A 24,737-nucleotide genomic window follows, 5' to 3' on the forward strand; every position below is an offset into this window, starting at 1 on the left:
AAAACCTTGGATTGTAAGTAACTTGTTCTGTGAGTGTTCTGCAAGATGAGCAAACATTTCTAATAAATTTTAACTTGATAAACGAGTGATGTCTTGTAATATGAGTAGTGCATGACGCCTAACATCACATGATCACAACCAAACCAATGGTTCTTGAAATTTACTTTGATACATGACTGCTTTGGATTACAAGCATGTTTCTGGAACCAATTATGCTTGCAAACCAAGGTTTCACTGTATGTTGAAGTGCTAATCCCCAGTACTTCAGCATGTGATCTTGTTTGGAAATAGGGTTGTTGCAGATGTTATTAGCTGAGTAGGAGCAGGATGTGCCCCTACCACAGTATGACTGGCGTCCTTATAAGAAGATAGCCGTGTGAAAACACAGACACAGACACAAGGCCATGGGAAGATGAAGACAGACGTTGGAGTGATACACCTATAAACCAAGAACACCAAGGATTGCCAGCCATCCCCAGAAGCTGGGAGAGGCACCACCCAGAGTCTCCCTTAAAGCCCTCACAAGGAACCAACCTTGCCGACACCTTAATTTCAGATTTCCCATCTCAAGAACTGTGAATAAATTTCCATTGTTTTAAGCAACCTAGTTTGTGGCACTTTGTTACTATGGCAGTGCTAGGCAACTAACACATTGTATTTGCTTTCTTTCTTCTTTTTTTTAATGTGTATTTATTTATTTTTGAAAGAAAGAGAGAGAGAGAGAGCACAAGCGGGGAAGGGGCAGAGAGAGAGAAGAAGACACAGAAACTGAAGCGGGTTCCAGTCTCCCAGCTGTCAGTGCAGAACCCACCGCAAGGCTCGAACTCACGAACCATGAGATCATGACCTGAGCTGAAGTCGGACGCTCAGTCTACTGAGCCGCGCAAGGGCCCCTACATTGTATTTTTACATTAAGAATATTTTTAAAAAGGTTCCAAGAATTTATATTTATGGTGTCTAATTTCTTGAATAAATCACAAAATCTAAAATAAAAAAGAAATCATCCTACTTTATATATTCTCTGGAAAAGTTACACTCAAAGATACAATTCGAATATAAAAATAAAGATCGCCTATTCAGAAAAGAAAACTATGCAGCACATCTAGTTGTACGAACAGGTCAAGGATCAATTGTAAATGTCCAAGTACATTAAAAAATAAAGGATGTGGCTTGTTCCAAGTTGGCCTGTAAAAATTTCATTCTGACCCTTTGATTCCTTTCCTTACTGGAAATTCTCCAGTGTCTGAAGTGACCCCACATTTGGCTTTTGGGAAGACATTCTTATTCATTCCATTTCCCTACAGAGCAAAGAAGGGCTGACCTGGAAAGACACCTGACCCAGAATTTCTCAGGGGTGGAATACTGATGAACACAGATGACTCTGTACGAGACCGTCTTTGGTTAGAATTCTGCTTTCTGCAAGTTGGGAGTATAGGCAGCCTCGGATCTTATAGAACAATGTGCTTTCAGAAACCTCACCGGGGGGTTGATTTTGTATAGGATACTGAGCATGTTTGTGGGAGTATTGCCTTTCTCAAGCAGTTTCCATGTGACCAGAGGATGCCATAAAAAAGGGCATAAAGGAGCAATCCATGAAAAACCCATTTTTAAAAAATTAACAAAATGCAATGTGATTTCTCTACTACTTTCAAGTTTTCAAATACCAAAAGAGAGCAATGCACAGAAAAGACTTCTAGAAAAATGAGGTAGAATAGTACAGTAGTAAGAGATTTCAGAACCAGGCTGTCTGCTTTCAAACCTCCGTTCTACTGCTTCTTAGCTTGAGGGAGTTATTAGCCTCTCTAAGTACAAATTTCTTCATCTGTAAAAATAGGATAAAAATTGCCCCTATTGTAAAGGGTTGCTAAAAAGATTCGATAAGGCACTATATGGAAAACATTTAGCTCAGAATGCTGCACATGGTAAGTGCATAGTAAATATTAGTTGCCGAAATAATAATAATAATAGTAGTAATCGTAATAATAATACCTTTCCAGATTTGTACTTGAAGTAGCTATAAAAATTTCCAGTAGAATTGATTATAGAGTAGGCCCCCAGGGGTCATGGCATTCACTCCATTAAATTCGGCAAGGAAGAAAATTTCAGGTTCTTAAGTTGACCATTTTAGTACTTAACATTCTCTATCAGAAAAATAAAATTCACTTCGCTTTCCTGGTGTGTTGGATAAGTGGGTTTGGTTAAATAATTTCTGTGGGACGTTCCAAATACTACAAATTTGTATTTGTAACAGCCATTATCAACCAGAAATCAAATATGTCTTGAAGTCACTGTCTTTCTTTCAATGAGTATTTCTATTATACTGGCTTCTACCCCTTTCCAAGCAAAATATGACCTTTTAGGCTAGTTTGGTGGTCAGTGTTTGTGCTTTTTGTTTTTCTCCAGTGTACCCCAGGGGGGCCTTGCACTTGAGTGGCTCTAGTACCTGCTGTTTTCAGTCAGAGCTGGGCAAGTTCCACAACACTAAAGTTTGCTTGGACCAAACTTTCGGGTTTCCCAGCTTTGAAAGAGAAGAACAGGATTTTGTGAAATATGCAAAGAAATTGATGATTTTTAAAACCAACTGTCTGAGCTTCATAGGTTGCAATATAAACTTTCTTTTCAATGATATTTGCTATCTTACCGATAAAAGCTATTTAGTTATAGGAATCACTTTGTATTTCCCCATCCATCTGGGGGTAAGAATTAAAACTCAAGGAACTGCGCTCCAGCTTTTCTGCGGACATCCTCCCTTCTCTCCCTACCCCTACCCAACCCCGGTACATTTGCTGATTGTCCAGAAGATGGCACTGTTGTTTCAAATGCCTGGTTTCCCAGGAGACCAAGTTACCCTGGAAAGAACGGATCCCGTAAGGCAATCAGAGGTTGAAAGGGAGGCGGTGAGAAAAGTCTCTTGAACTTGGGAAATAATGGCAAAATATGTTTGCGAAATTGTCTTCCTCAATCTCCCTTTCTAGGGGCCAACGTGAACATGAAGACGAACAACCAGGATGAGGAGACGCCCTTGCACACAGCTGCCCACTTCGGCCTCCCTGAGCTGGTGGCCTTCTACGTGGAGCACGGTGCCATCGTGGACAGTGTGAACGCCCACATGGAGACCCCGCTGGCTATCGCCACCTACTGGGCCCTCCGCTTTAAAGAGCAGGAGTACAGCAGGGACCACCACCTCATCTGCCGCATGCTGCTGGACTACAAAGCTGAGGTCAACGCCAGGGATGACGACTTCAAATCTCCCCTGCACAAGGCAGCCTGGAACTGTGACCACGTGCTCATGCACATGATGCTGGAGGCTGGCGCAGAAGCCAATCTCATGGATATCAATGGCTGTGCTGCCATTCAGTATGTGCTGAAGGTCACCTCTGTGCGCCCAGCTGCCCAGCCTGAGATCTGCTACCAACTGCTGTTGAACCATGGAGCTGCTCGAATATACCCTCCACAGTTCCACAAGGTGAGGTTATATCTAAAGGTGCCAAGTATAGAACAGGGTAGTCAGCAGGGTTCTCAGAGACTTCAAGGATGGTTTGGTGTCAACTCTTCTGGTGACTCAAGCTTATTTGAGGCTTGAATCTTTGGGCTAATTCCAACTGTCCTCACATTTGCACACACAACCCTGGCTACTTTGTCGTGGTCCAAGTTTGTTTGAAATCTGGGGCTGAGAGCGAAGAATGAGAACGAGAGTGGCAGATATTTCTCCATGTCTCGGGTGAGCACCAGTGAATTGGGAGCAGCTTCTGCCAGGACTGAATTGAGAGAGATCAGAAGGCCACTTTAAGGCTACTGGAGAGGTCAGTAGTGTCACACAGGCAAATACTCGCCATCTTTTAAGCAGAATATATTTTAAATTACACATGGAATTGTTCCTGCTTTAAATTTTTATCTCTGCATTGTCTCCAGTAACTCATTCATTCTAGAGAAACCAAGCTATTCATGCCAAGAATAAAGAAGCATAGACTTTGGGGTCAAGCAAACTGAGGTCTTGCCACTTACCTAAGAATTTGACTCTGAATACATTACTTAAACCTCCTGAGCTTCAAATGCCTCCCCTGTGAAATGGGTACACTCTGTCCTTATGGCTTGGCAAAAATATGCAGAGTCGGTCCTACATTTGAAAGAAATTAATCTTACTGGTAGCACACAGGTATTTTCAGAGCCCAGGGGATGGTGCAAACCTTTTTTTACTCTTTCTCTGGGGTCACTGACAATCTTTGCAGTCTCTGCCCCCACCCAGTCCCACATCTGTGAGTACCACTCCTTTGGTCTATGTCCATCTTCTTTCCCCACATACACCTCATTAGGCTGGCCATCTTCACAGTGCAACTTCTAGAAGACATACAAGTGATCTCTTTCGAATACAGGTCACTCCATGAAACATAATTTTCTGTGTATTTATGTTCTAAGGCCACCTTCTTTCTATAGAAGAGGATGGAGAGGGATGAAGGGCATGGAGCTTCCAGAGAAACGTACCTACCTCCTTTGATTGTGAATAATAATAGCCTTCCCAGGGCACCTGGATGGCTCAGTCAGTGAAGTGCCCTACTCTTGGTTTCAGCTCAAGTCATGATCTCGTGGTTCATGACTTCAAGCCCTACACTGGGCTCCGTGCTGATGGTGCGGAGCCTGCTTGTGAGTCTCTTTGTCTCTCTCTCTCTGCCCCTCTCCTGCTCGCTCTGTCTCTCTCAAAGTAAATCAATAAAGTCAGACAATTTTTAAAAAAAGAATAGCCTTCTCATAAGTTTGTTTTGAGAATTAAATGATAATATTTTAGAAGTGTTGGCATTGTGCCAGGGCTGTGGTAACCATTGAAGAAGTGATGGCAATCCCTTTGCTATTATTACATATTTCTTGATCAGTAGAATCAGTGCTCTGGGCCTGGTTTACCCACAGGGTCCTTTCCAACCAGGAGAGACAACGTGTGAGACTGTCCAGAGGCGAACTATTGAGTTTTAGTCTGAGACTCACTGCTGGTTGACTGTGGATGAAACAGGTCTCTGCAAAAGTAACTAGAATACCCTCTCCTCATTCCCCGTTGAGAGCCAGATTAAGGAGAACGGGCCTTCCCATGGAGCTTCTGTTCTCCAGCAAGAAGTCTTTCCTGCAAATGTGAAGAACATCCCTTTCTTTTCACAAAGGCACTCCTCTGAGAGGTGACAGTGAAGAACGTTAGAGGCAGAGGCTTAGTGATGAGTCCTGGCTTGGCCATTTACTTGCCACGTGATGTTTGAACAAGTCGTTGATCTCTCAGATCTCAATTTCCTCATCTAAAAAATGAAGGTAAAAATATCAACTTTTCAAAAACGTTTCAGGAGTAAGTGAGTAAGATATGTTAACCATCCAGCCCAGTAGTGGTACTCAATAAAATGGTTTCCTTTCATACTCCTCCTCTCAAAACGCACGCTGGGTCTATTGTGGGAGTCCCTCCTGCCAGCCTAACTTTGGTGGCTCTACCAGCCTGTAAAATAGGTGTACGATTATGTGTTCCAAGGACACTATCCAGAGTTAGTGTGTTCTTAGTTGTGTTTTGCTTCTCTGAGTTCCTCTGGTTTAGCCATATGCTAAAGAGATTTAGGATAGAATTGGCTACCGGTTGATGGCTTGTATTATAAACATTTTTGTTGCTACCCAACAGACAGTGTGAGAGCACTGGCCCCCTTCCAAAGGAAAACTGAAGAAAAACTATTCAATTTACTATGCAGATGCTTCAAAGTGATTTAGCACAACTACTCCACAGCCCGACTTTCCAAAGAGAGAGTCATCTTTACGACAAGTAAATGACTGACTCATTTATCCAGAAGATAAAGTGATTTGTTCTCATGTGGATGGGGAATTCAGTTTCCTTATTTACAAGGAACAAGGTCAGAGCTGAAGATGCTGTCTTCCAAATACAAAGCAAATTTGTAGAGGGTGTATTTCACTGAAAGCCAATGTATAAATTACATAAGGGAAAAAAAAAGAATTATAGGGTCCGCAATTGCTTTCCAGGGTACAAAAGGACATTTGATTTTTTTTTTTCTCAAAGCATAATTCAGAAGGAAGTGACACCCCAGGGAGCCAAGATTGGGTTTTCTTGTAGGGCAAGAAAGACATTTTTCTAAGGGAGGGAAATGTACATGAAGGTTTGGGAGAGGGAAGGATGATTTCTGCCGTTGAACAATGCTGCAAATGAAGTCCCGAATACAAGCAAGTTTTTTGATCATTAAGTACTTTTCTGCACAGATATATCAACATAAAAGGGCAGAGGTAGTCTTAAGAGTTTCTCTGCTGACGTGGCTTACACAGGTGGCACTTGTAGGGGAAGGGTGGCAGGAAGATTTATCTTGAATCTGTTTTTTAATCTATGCTTTCAGGGGTCAGATGATGAGGGGAAGTATCCAAAGGTGTCTCCAGTTGCCACCAGCGTGGGAAGAAATTGTTGTCCAGTTGTTCCTCGGTGAAGAAAGAATAGAGATCCCAGAGACAGAAAGTGAAATTCATTGGGCATCTTCTGTTTTCCAGGCTGACAAGGAAGGAGCAGAATCTTCTCCCTTTGGGTCCACAATAGTCCTTTCTCATTTGATGGTCAAGGTTCCTGGGAATCAGTGTATTGTGATGATTTGGGGATTGCTGTCTCTTAAGGATCTTTATCATTGTTGTTGCCTAGTGTAATAATTATTGAAGCCTGAAGACAGTGTGTCCAACTGTCTTAGTTCTGGAAGAATCCTGATATGCCAGTGAAGAGAGCTGGGAGGCTGTCAGGCTCCTCAGAGGAGCATTTCCTGCTGTGAGAACCATCTTCTGTCAGCAGAAAACTTAGTGGTCAGTGTCAGCAAAACCTAATGACAGCAGTGGGAGCTTTGGACTTCGTGCATTGAAAGACTGCAGGTTAAGAACTACTTAATTCTTTTTTTTAGCCTCATGAAAGGTGGCAAGTTATCTCTCTGTGATATATGGGAGTATACCAGGCGCAAATTGAGGCACCAGATGTGTGAATTAGGCTCCTGAACTATGAATGGATGGTGTTCTTGTAGCCATAACTTAGTTGGAACTTTTTCTGAATAGGGGCTATGAATGGTGTTGCCGAATAAAATACAGAATGCTCAGTTAAATATGAATTTTAGATATATAATAAGTAATCTTTAATATAAACATGTCCCATGCAATGTTTGGGACATGGCTACACTGAAAATTCTGTGCTGTCTATCTGAAATTCAAATTTAACCTGGCAGTCTGTATTTGTTAAATTTGCAAACCCTAGTTGGGAAGTAGGTAATGTGTTGCAAAATGTTGGTCATCTGTGATGAAGGTGTTGGCAGAAGGGGAAAGTAAGGAATATCTGGGGACAAATTACCTGTGTTGGGTATGTGAGCATTTTGTCTTTAAATGTAACCAGTGTGGCTTCCATGTAGAGTGAATGCACCCAGGGAATTAATGCAGAGCAGAGGCCAGTTTTCGGAGTGAACCCTGAAACTATGTGCTAGACCTCATTACAAGCTGTCTCGTTTCTCCATACTTTTATAGCTTTTTGTTTTTATAATTCCAGTATAAATATATTTTTGATTCAAGCCTTGGATTAATTTCAGCTATCATCCCTGTACTAGTAACTCTGACATTTAAACCTGTATTTTGGATTATCAATTGATTACCAATGTACTTCTCACCACATATCATCCTTTCAGAAAGGATTTGTCTGGAGGTTTTTAGAAAAGGATGTCGATGGAGTTCCGGATAGTTGCTATTTTTATGTTAGCAGCAACATCTTTACATTTAAAAGAGAATTAGTTTGAAGTTTCAACAAAATTCAGCCTAACATAATTATGGTAAAGAGTGTTTCTTGTGTCAAAATATCTGTGCAATGAGATTTGTGTCCTTAAACTATTAATTTCACTGGCCGTTACCTAAGAAGTAAAATAAGGTAATCAGAATATATTTGAAAGAACATTAAACTCAGATTAAGAAGACCTGAGATTAAGTTCTCATGCTTCCTTTTACTATGTGCCTCTCTGGTTTCAATTTTCTCCTCTCCAAATTGGGGGCATGGGTGTTGAATAACCTTTAGGGTCTCTTGGGACTGTAGCATTCTATAACACTGCGTTAGTAGTTTATAACGAGTGTACAAATTAATTTGTCAGCCTCAGATTCTGTCGGTCTCTTTCACCTGGAACTACCCATCTGCCGTCCTCATCCCAGCTGTAGAGAAAGGAGCAGCCACATTTGCCTCCATTTTCTAAGACCAAGGTGCTGAAAAATTACTACCCTAACAGCCAAGGACCGAGATGGAAGTTCTTCTAGCTACACTTTTTGTAAACACAAAAAATGATGACTTTTCAGAGGTCCTTTAGCAATGGCTCTCTGGCTTCAACCCACCTCCTTACTCCCTATGGATTGATGATACAGGATTGCTCTTTATTTGTTTAGGCACGGCTGAGAAAGTCATGGTCGGCAGCTCAGTTTTGGGCACTCTGCCCAGAATATGTATGTGAGTGGTTCCTATGCATTAAGCAAGTATTTATGTTGTGTTCATTTGGACCCAGCCACTTTGACTGATTTAGAGCTTCAGTAGATACAGTTACTCTGTCATGGCTTATAACGGTGCTTCTTAAATATGAGACAACTAAAAGCAAATGAATGCTGGAATTGCTTCACCGTGGCTTATGAGGGCTGACAACTTATCAGGAATTGTGTGAGCTGATTGTTAAGTGCAGCCATTATTAAAAATTAAATAAAATAAACTTACAACAAGTAAAGTATACTAAAAACAAAGATCATAGGTATTTAAAACACATTATTTCCCAATTATTTTCTTTATATTTCTTAAAAAATTTTTTTAATGTTTGTTTATTTTTAAGACAGAGACAGAGCACAAGGAGGGGAGGGGAAGAGAGAGGGAGACACAGAATCTGAAGCAGGCTCCAGGCTCTGAGCTGTCAGCATACAGCCCAACACAGGGCTCGAACCCATGAACCACAAGATCATGACCTGAGCCGAAGTTGGATGTTTAACCAACTGAGCCACCCAGGTGCACATCTTTATATTTCTTAATCACTTTACTCTATATATCAATGCTCTTGATGTTACATGCATCTATTATACCTGTGTAGTGGAAATATTATATTATGTAATGATTTGTTACTGCACATTTCTTACCAACCATACATTCAGTGACCTCAGGTTGGTAGCTGTGAATAAACCATGATGGGAGTATTTACACCACAGAAATCAGCAAATGCTACTGACCAGACCTTGATTTGTTACTTTGTTGATGTCTAGACCTAAGAAATTAATGGGGTGAATATTACTAATACAGATTAAATTTAAATGTGTGGGGGCTCTTGTGTGGCTCAGTTGGTTAAGTGCCTGACTCTTGATTTGGGCTCAGGTCATGATCTCATGGTGATGGGATCAAACTCTGTGCTATCAGCATGGAGCCTGCTTGGGATTCTCTCTCCCTGTCTCTCTGCCTGTCTCTTGTGCATGCACTCTCTCTCTCTCAAAATAAATAAATAAACATTTTTTTAAAAAGTGGGTAGCACCAAAAAGCGAGGAAGTATGATTCCAGTATTCGAAAACATTTATATATTTCAACAAAAAATTACTCATGTCATTGATGAATGAGTAAAGTTCCAATATTGTCTTCATTGCCTCACATTTGTGGAACAATTACTCTTCCGTGTAATAAAAATATCAAGCAACATTCACATAAGAACTACATGTGTTATTCAAAGGCAGACATAGATTTTGGCTATGAATGCAATTCAATATCCATACAAAATCGATACAAAATCCGTGAAGGCATTCTGTGGGAACCAATCAGCTCTACAGAATTGGAAATAAAGAGTATTGGACATTTTATTATTTATAAATTGCGGGCTGCACATTATATTGGTAAACATTTATAATGCATTTATGTACATATAAATATACACAGGTTTTTTTTTCCTCGGAAAGCCTGTAATTGAACATTTTTTTGCATACCATTGACTCAAACCTGTATTTCAATAAAACTTCTTTATTCCTTCTTGAGACCTTCTGGTTGCCCTGTTTGCTGGGGCTGACACAGTCCTCTGCTGAGGCCATGCCTCCTGATTTGAAACTGTGTTTCAATAAGTTCTTAAAAATCTTTCTTTCCTAGAATCCCCACTCTGATGACTCTGCTTCATCTCACCATATTTTGTTGTTCCTGATTCCCACTGGGTCTTGGCCATTGGAGCTGGGTTTTGATTTGTTACAATAGAAAAGAACTGCCATCTCCTTGGTCCCATGTGTTTGTAAGGGAAGTTCTGCTAAAATAACCCTCCCCACCCCAAACCTCTGTCTCCAACCTTATCACTTTCCACTTAACCTACTGATAAGTTGGGAGGAAGAACGAACTTGCTTAACTGTGGGCCTAGAGAATGCCTGAATTCTTGGTTCTTCCTTGTGGTAAGCTTCTAGGAACACCCTCTTTACATGAGGCAAAGGCCTGTAGTTTGGTGATGCAAATTTATATTCGGGGTGTAGTGTAAGGAAGCTTGATGTGGCCCCGTAATTCAAGATATTATATGTAATCAGTTGTATTAATAATAAAAACGACATTCTGATCTTGGATTGTCACCTTCATCTTATTTTTTAATAGGTTCTAAAGTCAGGAGGGAAAGTTATTTATGGGGTCTCTAAAACCGTGTATGTTATGGCACCAAGGTCTTGAAGATGAGAATAGATCTGCCCTAGTTACAGCTGTGTATCCATCCTCTGTCTCTCACAAGCTGATTCCTCCCTGTTTGAATCCACCCAACTCTTAGTAAACTGGCTTTCTAATCAGATCTTGTGGTATCTAATCTGTCTTCATCTCTCTGATCCTCATGGCTTTGGTGATAATCCAGCTTCCAAAGCTCTCCTAGCTTGATGTCTTTCACTCTGACAGGTCCCGTTTTCTTTTGACCCTTTGGAGTCACACAGACCTGAGTTTGAATCCTAGCTCTGTCATTGATGAGCTAAATAACCTTGAGTTTAAATTTTCTTAGATTCTAAATCTGTAAAATGGGTGTAAGTGTAGAGCTAATCTCATAAAGTTGTTTGAAGATTGTGCAGGTAAATATGCAAAGATTCGACATAGTCCCTGACAGATACTAAGTACTCAAAAAATGATAACTATAACTTTTTTCCTTCTTCCTCTCTCCTGCCTATTAGGATTCCTCAAACTTTAGACCACGGTCCTCTACCACTTGCATTTATTCCCATTTAGAGCATTATTGAGCCACTTGGCTTTAGCCAGCACATTTTTTAATGATGTACAAATCTCCACCTCCTTCTTGGCCTTTTCAGTGGAGTGCTATCATGCACATTTTTGACTGACATTAAGACATTGCATATGACATATCCTCCTGTTTGGGACTTGACAACTCTCCAATTAGTATACCCTTCCAACTTGTTCATTTCTGTCAGTGGCACCCCCACATGTCCTTGATCTCAGTCTTGAAAGTTGCATTCTTTACTCCCCATGTCTGAGTAGTCATTAAGCCCTACTATTCTTTCTCAGAGCTTCAGTTACCATCCATTCTCAGGACTGACAGTGAAGGTAGCTGAGAAGCCGTTTGATACACCCCCATTCAGCCTCCTCACTGTTCTCTGACCTTCATATCCTTGTTTTCTCCTTTGTGCTTTTGCTCATGATGCCCAAGGGACACTTGATGATCTTTAAGTTAGTCTTTTATTATTTACTGGCTTACATTGCTCTCTCTTTGAAAAATGTGTATCTTTTCTCTTCAACTAGGCCGTAAACTCCTTGAAGACAAAAAACAGGTCATAAACTTCTCGGAATTACTGTCATACTGCTAAACACAGCGCTCAATAAAGGCCTCCTAATGGAATGAATTGATTGAATATAACCCTTTCTTGTTAAGAAAATGTAATAGCCTCCTATGGCCTGTGAAGTCAGTCCCAAGCTCATCAGACTGGCAGTGCAGGTGCACTGTCAGCTGGTTCCATCTTACCTGCTCTGAACATCAGCACTTTCCTGACATGGGCCCTCCATTCCGGTGACCACACACTCACACACACACACACACACACACACACACACACGGCATTAGAATGATAATCTTTCTGCCTCACTTTTGCCTGGGGCCTCAAGCCGGTAGGTACTTAACAGCCCACACTAAAAAATGCAATTCTAGATCACTTATGACAAACTTGTAAAGGAGGTGGGGAAATCCAGTGTTGCGTCCCTTTGGCCAGCAACAGTAGGCTGAGGTTGGAAAGGACTGGGAAAGCAGGAAGAACTTCTCTTTGGATAAAGTTGTTTGAATGCGAAGGCATGTGTCCCTTGTAATGTCAGCAATGGGGGGCTTTCTCTGCATCTCAAGTCCAGCGAAGAGAACTCCACAGTTTTCTGGAGTTTCAAGGGAAAAATGGAACCGATGTGTAACTCACGATGAGAAAAGTTAAAGGTGAAAGTCTGTGGCTGGGGCTGCTTCTCTGTTGGCAAAGGAAAGAAAGGTGAGTAAATTCGGAGTCCAGAGTACTTGTGCTGCAGGTTGCCTATGGACCAGTTGGCGGACACATTGCAGAACCAGTTGGGTCCCTTTGAAATGAAAATAGGCCGTACTCAAAGGACTTCCGGAGACGAGGCCAATTTGGCAGAGAGAAGCTGGAGGTGTTCAGGTGGACACAGAAGCTGTTGGGAAGGGGTGAGGCTTCTAAGGGCAAGATGTGCATTTCATCAGGCTTCCACCTGCTTCGTTAGCACCTCGTTTTCACTTGCTCCTGAATGTTGAAGGGAGGTCCTGTGATTTTATTAATCTTCCCATCCGCCTTGGGGCTGGCAGTGTGTTTGAAAACTCAAAGGTGGGAGACTTCGCAAAAGCGTTTGAAGGCTGCAAGGAGCCTAACAGATCCATCAGTTCTTGGTGTCTTTGTGGGAATGAATGAATCGTACATGTGCGTCGAGCAAATAAACCTGTCTGCTTCCTCTCCAGGTGATACAGGCCTGCCATTCTTGTCCCAAAGCAATCGAAGTTGTAGTCAATGCCTATGAACACATCAGGTGGAACGTGAAGTGGAAAAGAGCCATCCCAGATGATGACTTGGAGGTAGCGAATCCATTTGCTTCCCATGGTTTTCACTATAAAGTAGTTCAAGACTGCAGTGGAAGTACAGAACGTTCTAATTGAAGAACTGGCTTTCAGAATGCCTGTAAGACCTACTCGAATATTTATTTGTCACATGAAGCATATGGCTATAAAATGCAGGTGTGAGAAGAAGAATAAATAGATGCATCAAGTCTGTAGTGTTTGAGAATGTCTTGGGGGACTTTTCCATTTAAGGGCATGTTGAACAATGGTACAGAGGTGACAATTTTACTTTCTCCTCAATAATCTAGATACTTGAATAATAATGTAATAACAGTAATAATAATAATTGCAATTGCTCATGTATAATATTTTTGCCAGAAGATGTGTCTTTCATGTAGATCGTGTCATTCATTTTTCAATAGCTTGAAGCCTTGAAGTAGGCAGGAGCCGTATTAAAAATCCTTAATAAGTTCTGCAGAAAGCCATTGACAAAGCTGAGTTCCCACTCGGCAAATGGACTTTGCTCCCTTTGCAAACCAGTCCTCCCACAGAGCCTCCTGTTCTTGGTTTTAGCCCTCGCAGGCTGTCTCCAACACTTGGGGAAGTATCAGGAACAGAGTGCAAAGTTCATGCGGCCCAGAGGCCGGCCGCCTAGGTGCAGTCTTATTCTGCTACTTTTTAACTATCTTACCCTTAAAAAGTCACTTAACCGGCTTTAGTGTCATTAATAGAATAAATATCTGAGCGTATGGGCCACATAAGGCATGTCAAGTGTATACAATAGCATTTAGATTAATTTCACATTGCCCGTTTTGATATACACTGGCTCAGGCAGTTCACATAAGTATATTTTATCTCATTTCCTGGGTTCGGAATTGTGGCATAGAGTACTATATCCCCCTCGTCTCTCTTCTCTCTTCATGCACCACCGTCTCAGCCCCCATCCCAATTTCGTGTTTAATTTTGTCTCACTGTGGGAGACGCTAGAAAGCTGCCATTGTGTACAAAGTAGGGACTCACTGCCTCATTGTGGATTTCTTTTGAAGTAGACTCCGGGGCTTTTCTGGTTTTAACCTGTCTTGCTTTTTCCTTTGCAGAGATACTGGGATTTTTACCACTCTCTCTTCACTGTGTGCAGTAACTCTCCGAGGACTCTCATGCATTTATCGAGATGCGCCATTCGAAGAACGTTGCACAACAGATGTCACAGAGCAATTCCTTTGCTTTCCCTCCCATTGTCATTGAAAAAGTACTTGCTTTTAGAGCCAGAGGGAATCATTTATTAAGCCTTATGAGACAGAAGTTCCCAATCCTAGATATTTAAGTGGACTCACCGGGTAGACACAGTTTGCATAAATAAAACGGTACTTGGGTTGATTATAACACTTCAGGGATTTCAAAACACTTTACAAACTCCATGTCATTAATCCTAGGGTATCATGGTGAGGGGAAATAAACAAGACGTAAAGTTAAGGAATTCTCAAAGACAAGAATGGATCCAGAAGGTACCGACAGCAGTGATAACTAGTGTGTATAGTGTTTTTACTTGGTGCCTGATACATTTTTGTAAAACTTTTCATATATCATCTCAATTGAAATGGGACCCAGGTTTTCTTACAACCAATCTCGTCCTCTCCCTTGTCAGTAATAAGTTTACATTACTGTCGAGTTAGCAAAATCATAGGCTTTTGTGACTGACCTCTTAATCTCGGTGTCTCCCCCCACACTCCCTCCTGCCACCGTAACCACTTAGCAGAGAGTACTGTCACTAGTTTTGCAAACTCAGATCCCCACTCTAAGCTCTTTAACTTATTTCTTGGTGAAGAGAGCACATGAGCATAGTCAAAACAAGGAGATTTTGAGTTAAATTTGAAACGAAAAGCAAAATCTACTTAATAGTCAAAAAATGGACATTTCAACCCATGCTTATTGAGCCAGAGACTGGAGAAGCAAAGATGAGTGTAAGGTGAGGACTCCTGCCCTCCAGAATCTCACCGCTTAGCAGAGCATCCGGACATACGAGCAGGGAACTGCAGTGTCAAATGTCAGGGGCAAGAGTACAGGTGCAGACTCATTTTTAGCGCTTGTCTTTCAAAGTCGTGTTTCTGACCCGAAGTGTGGTTTTCCTTTGAAGCATGAATATTAAGAGTGAAGGGACTGTGTGACGTAAAGGGAGCTCCTGCTGCTGTTAGTGTAAATGGATTCACTTTCAGTTTCTCCCAACATCTAGAAACTTTTTTTTTTTATTTTAGTAGGACTTCCTGTTCAGTGCTCCCCTCAGGAAAAATATTGCACACTCAGTGGCTCCCCTGTATGCCACAAGAAAATTTAGTAAAAAGTGTACCAGAAAGTGTGTGAAGGGAAGAACTTAAGTTGGTTACTTGGCCTCATTGTGTACTACCCTGACATTTCAGAGCATCTTAGCTGGAAGATGAGGAACCCTTTGCTAGCAATGGCTGGCTACAGAAAGCAAATCGAGAGACTTTTTGAAAACGGTAAAAGTTTGAAAGACTTGGAAAGAGAAGTATGCCAATCAGGCTTGTTAGCGGTTTGCAGAAAGTGAAATATAGTTATTAACCTCTGGACCTCAGGGTTTGTGAGGCCAAGTTCGCTTCACTTTTTTGTTCTTGCTAATCACTTTCAGACAAGACCATTGCCTCTTCGCACCATTTTTTTAGAGGTTAGAGCAGAAGTAATTAAGCACAAACAAATCCGTTTGCCAGTTGTGGGCAGGTTTCTTTTATTTGTGTGGTTCTTCATCTTATTTAACTTTAGATGCTTGAGTTTTGAGTAGAGATGATGTCACATATTCCGCGAGCCCACCACCTGCACTGTGCTTGTAGACTGGGATTTTCATACGCCCTGAGCTCTGTAGGAAAAATCATGAGTAGGTGCAATAACCTTTCTGGTTTTCTTCAGTTTTACTCAAATATTTTGAGAGGACTGTTCTGGACGAAAACAAGATCTATACATTGTGGAATAGGTTGCTGAATTTGTATAAACTAGTCATGTGAAACATGGTCCTTCAGAAAATGGTTTGCTTGCAGCAAGAGGTGCTGTGGGGAGACACATGTTGCCCTCACCTTCAGGAATATTCTGGCCAAAACATTTGTGATGCACTGTCTTTGTCAATAAAACTTAATGCTGAGGGCAAGGGGAGAGGATATTCCTTGCATTAGAAAACATTTCTCAATCTGCTTGCTTGTACTTAAACATTTTATGTTAATTAGCACATAATACAAGCCTACTTGTTTTGAATTGTTTACTCGTACATTTAAAAGTTATTTCTCCTCATCTCTGAACTTTTATTTCGAGGACTTAAATAAAGCCCTCGTTTCCTTTCATCTTCAAGAGTTGTTTATTTACCGACAAGACTTTTTTTTTTTCCAATTGACTAAAGCGATAGACCTCTGAAGAGCTCTACATGTGTCATTGCTTTCTTCAACATTTACAAAGAAAAAGAGGATGAGGAAATGTGCCTGTAAATGAATAATATTTTCAAGAGAAAGTAAAGGGTAAACACAAATAAAAGGCAGGCAGTTGGTGTAGGAACAAGAGTATTTTAAAGATAATAAAGAAATGGTATCAGATCATTCTCTCCCACCTGTCACCATCTGTGTCCTCCTGGGCTTTTCATTTGTCTTCATTCTCCCCATTCACGTAACCCTGAGCAACAGCAACAGAGGAAATGATGTCACTTTTGTAACTTTCTGTAAATAGTCACTTAGTGACCTGAGAAAACAGACCTCTTCATTTTTGTAAGTTACATGTGAGGAAGGATCTTTAATTCCAGGGAAGACCATCTATCCAGCTTTCTCCCTTCTCAGGATCTAGACACATTTCTTTTTAAAAAAATTTTTTAAAAATATTTATTTATTTCTGAGACAGAGAGAGACAGAGCACAAGCTGGGGAGGGGGCAGAAAGAGGGGGAGACACAGAATCTGAAGCAGGCTCCAGGCTCTGAGCTGTCAGCACAGAGCCCGACTCGGGGCTCAAACTCAAACCATGAGATCATGACCTGAAGTGAAGTCAGACGCTCAACTGACTGAGCCACGCGGGCGCCCCTAGACACATTTCTTGATCATGTAGTGCTACATTGTCATTTGGTCCTTCCGTCCTGAATTCAGGGGCTTCTAATAAAAAACACAGCAGTCGAAAGCTGATTGTACAAAGAAAAGTAACAAACCATTTGCATTGGGTTATCAATGCTGGAAAAAACAGCTGAGCTTTATATTTTTGTTACTCACCGGTTGGTGAAGAACTCAAATTTTAAACGGGCACACCTTCAAAACTTAAAAAACAACAACAACAACAACAACAACAACAAAACCCTCAATTATTCACTGGTTTTCTTTAAAACACAGACACCATGGCTAGTATCTGGAAGAAAATCATTGTCACTTTCCTTAGGAGTATAAATGGATACATTCCAGGTAGATGTTAAGAGTCCTGGCTCTGGTGCCTATCTATCTGGGTTCATTTTCTGCCTCCCAACCTTATTCGATCCATTATCTAGGGATATGCTTCATGCCTCAGCTTTCTCATCTATAAAATGGGGATAATATGGACTCTATATCATAAAAGTTGTATATGATTGCTTTGAGGTGTAAAGGAGGAAAGATTTTTCCTTGACTCTCTTAGGGTCTCAGGTTGGGTCTGAAAATTAAACTGATGAAGATTATACGAGAAAAGCATACAAGTTTTACGTGACACTGGACCCTTCATAAGGAAGTGAGGATCTGAAGAAACAGAACTGGGTATGGTTATGTTAAGCTTGATAAAGAGTGGGCAGCTGTGTAGAAAATATGACAGGTCCTTAAGGAGTATGAGGGGAAAATTAGCCAGCCCTGTTTGTTAGGATTCTTCTCTGGTGTTCCTTTGTTTTAAAAGATAAAGATGAGTCTTCCCTCCAGGTACAGGGAGGGCACCTCCCAGGGGAGAAGGTGTGGGGTAGATCAGAGCCACCTTCTTGCTTCTGTTGCTTTCCCAAACTCCTTCAGCTTGGAATATCCAATATGCCAAAGTATCATACTTTGGGGTGGCATGTCTTAAAACCCCATCAGAGGGTTAAATTGCTTATACATTAAAGCACATAAAATAGTAAGCATTTTATTATCATTGTCCTTGTTACTTTCTTTTTTTTTAAGTATGAAATTTATTGTCAAATTAGTTTCCATACAACACCCAGTGCTCATTCCAACAGGTGCCCTCCTCAATACCCATCACCCATCCCCCCTCCCTTCCCCCCCCCCCATCAACCTTCAGTTTGTTCTCAATTTTTAAGAGTCCTTGTTACTTTCATAATCATTATTATTTAGGGAGAGGCTTCTTCCAGTAAGGTGATGTATTCTTAGAGTGAAACTATAGCCAAAGGTGATACATGGTACATTTTTCTCACGTTGTCAAATATTTCTGGAGCTCCTACCGTGCACTAGGCACTTTTCTCAGAGCTGGAATCAATCAGGGAAACAAGACAAACTGGGTCCTTGACCTTCTTGGGCATTTTTTGAGGCGGGGGATGAAGGTCGAACTAACATGGATTTGGACGTTAGCAAACAAGCGAATTACTTACTTTAGGAAAATTTGCCCTTTCGTAAATGGGTTTATCGAGGAGGTAATGGCTCCTTTTACTATTTCATGAGAGTTATGGAGTCACTTGAACTTCATCATGTGGACAGAGAGCAGCTGTCTTCATGTTTCCATCTTCAAAGAGGGAAAGAGTCGGAGGAGGTTAACTTTGTAGCAGAAGGAATGGAGGTTAGCAATAAGATTCCTACAGGTGAGGGTTATTGCACATCAGAATGAATGAACAGGGAGGGCTGAAGAATTTCTTTCAATTATTCTTTCGCTTTCAAGAATTTATTCAGTACTACTAAAGGTGTGGTTCTGTGAAATAAGTGGAAGGAAAAAGGGGGTGTTGATGCCAATTCGCTGCAAGATTCACCATCAGTGGCACAATGTTTCTCTTCGTTTTCACTAAAAGGTAAGAATAAAAAATATACTGTGGTTTTTTTTAAATTAGGTACAATCTACCTGAGCTATTTTTCTGTCAGCCTGCCATAAAATGGTTGATGCGAAATGGTTTTCAAAACCTATATTTTGATGATAAACTGCCTGCTTTCTATTTTGAGTCATACTTATCACCCATGCAAAGCAATACATGAAATATGAAAAAAGGATCATTCAAAAAACAGTTGCTTTCTTTCCCCTTCTTTCTCTCCCTCTTTTTTTAGCAACACTAAGTGGATTAGTGTGCTTAAAATTCTTCTTTAGTAATTGGTTTTCTCAGATATAGGTATGCTTCAATGATATTGGATAACAATTATGCAAATATATGCTAATCCAGCCAAGGAAATAAAATAATGATGCCACCTTGTACGTCCTAGATTAGAGACACTGGAGGACTAGTTCTTAGTGCTTATCGAGCATAAAGAATTGACAACAGAACTCTCATGGGGAGCTTAAGGATATCTTAGAGGTAGAAGTTAAGTACCAGGGGTCTTCTCAAGGTTCAGGAGCCCAGACACTGTCCACAGTCACAAAGGAAGATGTTTACTCACTACCCCATTCCATATTCAGGGGAACTTAAAAGTCAGTGTTTGGGTGACCAAAAGTGGGAACCAGGGGAGGTTATGACCAATTTGATTCCAACAACAAGTCATACAAACGAGCTGCACTTCGAAACATAAACTCTCTCTCTTTTGGGTCCTGGCTGGACAGCATGCATGGGCTGTGTCAGCTGAACCCTTGCCTGCCTGGCTTCCTGCTGGGTTCAGTCAATGGCAAGACCAACTGAAGACTGAAGGGCAAGAGGAAATGGGGACTGGGACACTTCCTGGTTCCTTTCTTGCTGAGCCTCCTCTAGATGGCAGCTGAATTCCTTTCCCAAGGCACAGCTCCTGTGAGGAGCACTTCTGAGCTACTGTGTCCCTTGGATTATACAAACTGCTTCCTCCACTTGTTTCTCCAGACCTAAGGGTAGCAGACGCTTCTTCCTGTTGTCTGTGTCCCAGGCACTTCAGCATTCTTTGCTACCTACGCTTCTATGCATTGTAGTGATGACATTATCTTCAATCACCCCTTCTGAGTGTGCAATTCATTTCCTCTAGGGATCTTGACACGCACAAGCACAGGGAAGTGACAAGTTAGTGACAGCCTCGGTGGTGGTCCAGATGGTAAGAGCTGTTGACCTTGAGAGAAGACAGAGGTCACTGTGAGCAGTGGTCAAGCAAGTGGACTTGAGCTGTGACCTGAAGAGGGGTGGGGTTTGAGTAATAATTTGAGTAAGAGCAGGGCAGTGGAGAGGGAGGCATTTAAGGTAAGTCAGTAGCCTCTGTGAACGGTTATGGTTGAAATATATGACAAGTATTCACCATCACCAATTAGACAATCTTGATGGAAGCAGAAGATGAATCTTTGTCGTAGAGAGTGGAAGATGAGGTTGGCAGGGTGGGGGCAGGATTAGACTATGAAGTATCTTGAACAATGGGGAAGCACCATGGGAAACCAAGAGAGTATTATTCTTATCATAGTTACTTCTTTTTCTAACCACGTAACTTTTATGATAGTTATGACACAATATTATGTGTCATAATTATGTGAATAATTATGACACAACCACATAACATTTATATGGTATTTTATCATGTTCAGAGCACTTTCATGATGCTTGATACAGATAACTGCCTTTATCATTCCCCTCTTCTTCCCTGCCTTCCCCAATACAATTCTGAAGATTTAGACTTGAAAAAAGGTCTAAACATGACATTAATTAACCCTTTTCTTCTCATGTAAAGCACTCCAATCATATGGAATGATCTACTCAAGCAAAGAAGCGACTATATAACCTTGGGTTTTTTTTTTTTTTAATATCAAAAGCTAAAGAGTGTGGTGTTTTTAATGTTTTTTTGTTTAATGTTTATTTATTCTTGAGACAGAGACAGAGCATGAACAGGGGAGGGGCAGAGAGAGAGGAAGACACAGAATCTGAAACAGGCTTCAGGCTCTGAGCTGTCAGCACAGAGCCCGACGCGGGGTTAGAACCCACGAACTGTGAGATCATGACCTGAGACGAAGTCGTCGGACGCTTAACCGACTGAGCCACCCAGGCGCCCCAAAGAGTGTTTTTTTTCAATTGCACTGGGACACGGGTATGGAGGGAAGGAAGTCTTCCTTCCAGCACATAAGGGGATGAGGGAACAGAGGCAAACTTTGAAGTTCTAGTACTGCATATAATTCTCTCCATGGCAGTGTTCAAAGGATAAATTGTTCCCAGAAGTACTGACATGATTAGGTCTTTCAAGGGCCCCAGGACTGCCGACTCTGCTCAAGTCTGAGCAGCAAGGAAAGACCTCTTAGGATGATCCATTCAGGAAAGCTTAGGCAGCTACAAATCGTTTCTAAGTAACCTTTGGGTAGTTCTTCAATAAAGATACATACAAAGAAACTGCAGTGTTTGCTCCCATTTGTGAGCAATGCAGTGCAGCCCAGAAGGAAAAATACGCATTTTGGAATTCAATAGTTTGGGATTTTAATCTTGATTGTGCCACTTAATATCTGTGTGAATTTGAGCCAGTTTCTTAACCCAGGTGTCAATTTCTTTATTTGGATAGAAGGAATTAGCTATCTGATTTACAAGGCTCTTTTGGAAACTAGATGAAATGATGCACAGAAAGCATTTTCTAAAGCAGGGTTCCCGTCTGTAGCTGAACCCCAGAAAATGCTCAGACGCTACCTGGGTCGGCTGTGGGCGAGGGCATTATATAGCATGTGCCGGAGGACATACAGTTTCTTTTTCTTTTCTTTTCTTTCTTTTTTTTTAATGTTTTATTTATTTTTGAGACAGGGGGAGACAGAGCATGAACAGGGGAGGGTCAGAGAGAGGGAGACACAGAATCTGAAACAGGCTCCAGGCTCTGAGCTGTCAGCACAGAGCCTGATGCGGGGCTCGAACTCACGGACTGCGAGATCATGACCTGAGCCGAAGTCGGCCGCTCAACCGACTGAGCCACCCAGGCGCCCCAGTTTCTAGGACATTCATGTGCACAGGCCAGAGAAGTGACTTGTGGTTTTTACTGCATCTTATTTAACACGATGAGTTTCCTATGGGACAGCTCTCTGTGGCAAGCTGTTCCAAGCTCAGTTGGTTATGGTTCTCTGCTCTTATAACTTGGCCTGAAGGGGGCAGTGTAGAGCTTTCTCCCTGCCATGAATCAGAGCTGTGGACTACTGGCAGCTCTTCTAAAACACAGCCTTGGAGAAAATTAAACCGGAAAGCTCAAGGAAGGCAAACGGGTATTCTGTGGCAACTTTCGTTGATCTTCTGGCTACAGTTTCAGACAAATCTGCTCTGCTCTTCGTTGGAAAGAGGTCTGGGAATCAGGAAGAGATACCAGAACCACAGGTCTCTATCCTCTGGTTACATAATCTGGAAGAAAAAACATTGCACTTAGTTTCTCTTTCGTGTGGCACTGAGGTAGACAACTTCATTAGTAATTCCATTCATTTAATGTCCCTTCCTAAGATAGTCTAGAAGAATAGCTGGCCACACATGCTAACAAGCAGAGTTAGCCATGTGACTTATAGACCCCACACAGGTCAGAAAAGTTTACACATGCGCACATCTAGCAAACCAACGTGAGTGGAATGTATGGAGATACCTAGTCAATGATATGTCATTAGTACGTGCTGCAACCCACAGAAGGAAATCTGTACGTGTGTAGACCCTGGACACATCCACGTGAGTCAAATAGACCAACTCTCCTGCAATGTGTTGATATTTGATTCGGTTTTCAGTAGTCCTTAAATATTTTTTTGGCCTTGGGATGACTGGTACATTTAACTTATCCTCTCTATAGGTATAGCCTGCCTTTCTTATTTAGGTATTCGTGGTACGCAGTTTGAGCTTCTTAGAATGAAAAAAGTGTGGCACGTCACTTTTCACTCCTTCGGCAGGCAATACTAAGGAATCAAGGTATTCTCTCCTTTTGAACCCTGACTCAGCCTCAGAGTCTCTCAACACGGTATCTAGACTGCCAATGCCATGTGCTAGGAGCTGATAGGCAAGATGAAATCTTTTTGTGATTGCTGGGTTCTATTCTTAAAATTCTCACAGACTCATGGTCAAGTGTTTATATAAGTAAAAAGCTGACAGAATTAGCAGGCAGGTGATGATTATGGTACAAGGTCTTCTTTTCTCTTTCTTTCTTTCTTTCTTTCTTTCTTTCTTTCTTTCTTTCTTTTTTCTTTCTTTCATCTCTTTTCTTTCATCTCTTTTCTTTCTTTCATCTCCTTTCTTTTATCTCTTTTCTTTCTTTCTTTCTTTCTTTTTTCTTTCTTTCATCTCTTTTCTTTCATCTCTTTTCTTTCTTTCTTTCTTTTTCTTTCTTTCTTTCTTTCTTTCTTTCTTTCTTTCAGGAAACAGAATTTATTCAACAAATATTTGTTGAGCTGGACCGTCTACCAGGTGATAAAGATTCAAAGGTAAATAATGGCAGACAAAGTCTCAGCCTACGTGGGGCACTGATAAGGTAGTGGGTCTCACTCTGGGCTACACATTAGAACACTTGAGGTGCTTTAAGAAATACTAGTGCCCATTCCCCACTTACTCTTTAAAAGCCTTAATAAGCTAATTACGTTAAGTGCCTCACTCATCACATCATGTTGACAATGTCTTTCTGCCTATCTGTCTCCCCAGCTAGGATGGAAGGAACTGTAACTGAGAGTTTTTGTTTTTGTTTTTGTTTTTGTTTTTTGTTTGTTTTTTTAATTAAGGTAAAATTTACAAACAGAAAAATACATAATTCTTAAATGTTTTTTTAAAAGTGTATTTGTTTTGAGAGAGAGAAAGCACAAGTAGGATAGGGGCAGAGTGAGATGGAGAGAGAATTCCAAGCAGGCTCCACGCAATCAGCACAGAGCCCGATGTGGGCCTTGAACTCATGAACCATGAGATCGTGATCTGAGCAGAGATAATCAGACACTTAACCAACTGATCCACCCAGGTGCCCCCATGATTTTTAAATATTTAATTGGATGAAGTCCTACAACATATATGCCTGCGTAATCACACTTTAATGAAAATAGTGAACACATTTATTACACCAGAATGTTTCTTCCTGCCTCTTTCCAGTAAACTCTCACCTCCCTTAGGCAACGCCATACTATTTCTTTCTTTTTTTTTTAAATTTTTTTTAATGTTTGTTTATTTTTGAGAGAGACGGAGACAGAATGCGAGTGGGTTGGGGCAGAGAGAGAGGGAGACACAGAATCGGAAGCAGGCTCCAGGCTCTGAGTGGTCAGCACAGAGCCCGACGCGGGGCTTGAACTCACAAGCTGTGAGATCATGACCCAAGCTGAAGTCGGATGCTCAACCGACTGAGCCACCTAGGTGCCCTAACACCATACTATTTCTATCACCAGAGGTTAGATTTACTTCTTCAACTTCATAGAAATGGAATTATACAGCATATAACCTTTTGTGTTTGACTTCTTTCTCTTTACATAATACTTTGAGATTCATCCGTTTTCACACGTATCAGTAGTTTGTACCTCTTTATTTCTCACTAGTATTCCACTGTATGAATGTACACAAGACGTTTATCCATTCTCCTGCTGATCTTATTTCCAGTTGGGAGTAATGATGACTGTGGTGATTACTTTATGTGTCAACTTGGGTAGAAGATGGTGTCCAG

The 24,737-nt window shown here is 41.2% G+C and overlaps 1 protein-coding gene across 1 annotated transcript in view; it reads left to right on the top strand.

Moving 5' to 3' along the window:
- Positions 1-16,387, top strand: part of ASB4 (ankyrin repeat and SOCS box containing 4) — a 56,731-nt gene extending 40,344 nt beyond the window's left edge. The window contains exons 3-5 of the mRNA XM_003982777.6: positions 2,976-3,466; positions 12,948-13,061; positions 14,141-16,387. Of these exons, the coding sequence (XP_003982826.1) occupies positions 2,976-3,466; positions 12,948-13,061; positions 14,141-14,329 (794 nt within the window). The 3' untranslated portion in view covers positions 14,330-16,387. The remainder of the gene's footprint in view (positions 1-2,975; positions 3,467-12,947; positions 13,062-14,140) is intronic.
- Positions 16,388-24,737: the final 8,350 nt, after the last annotated feature.

The sequence above is a fragment of the Felis catus genome, chromosome A2 (assembly GCF_018350175.1).
Source record: "Felis catus isolate Fca126 chromosome A2, F.catus_Fca126_mat1.0, whole genome shotgun sequence".
Classification (NCBI taxonomy): Eukaryota; Metazoa; Chordata; class Mammalia; order Carnivora; family Felidae; genus Felis; species Felis catus.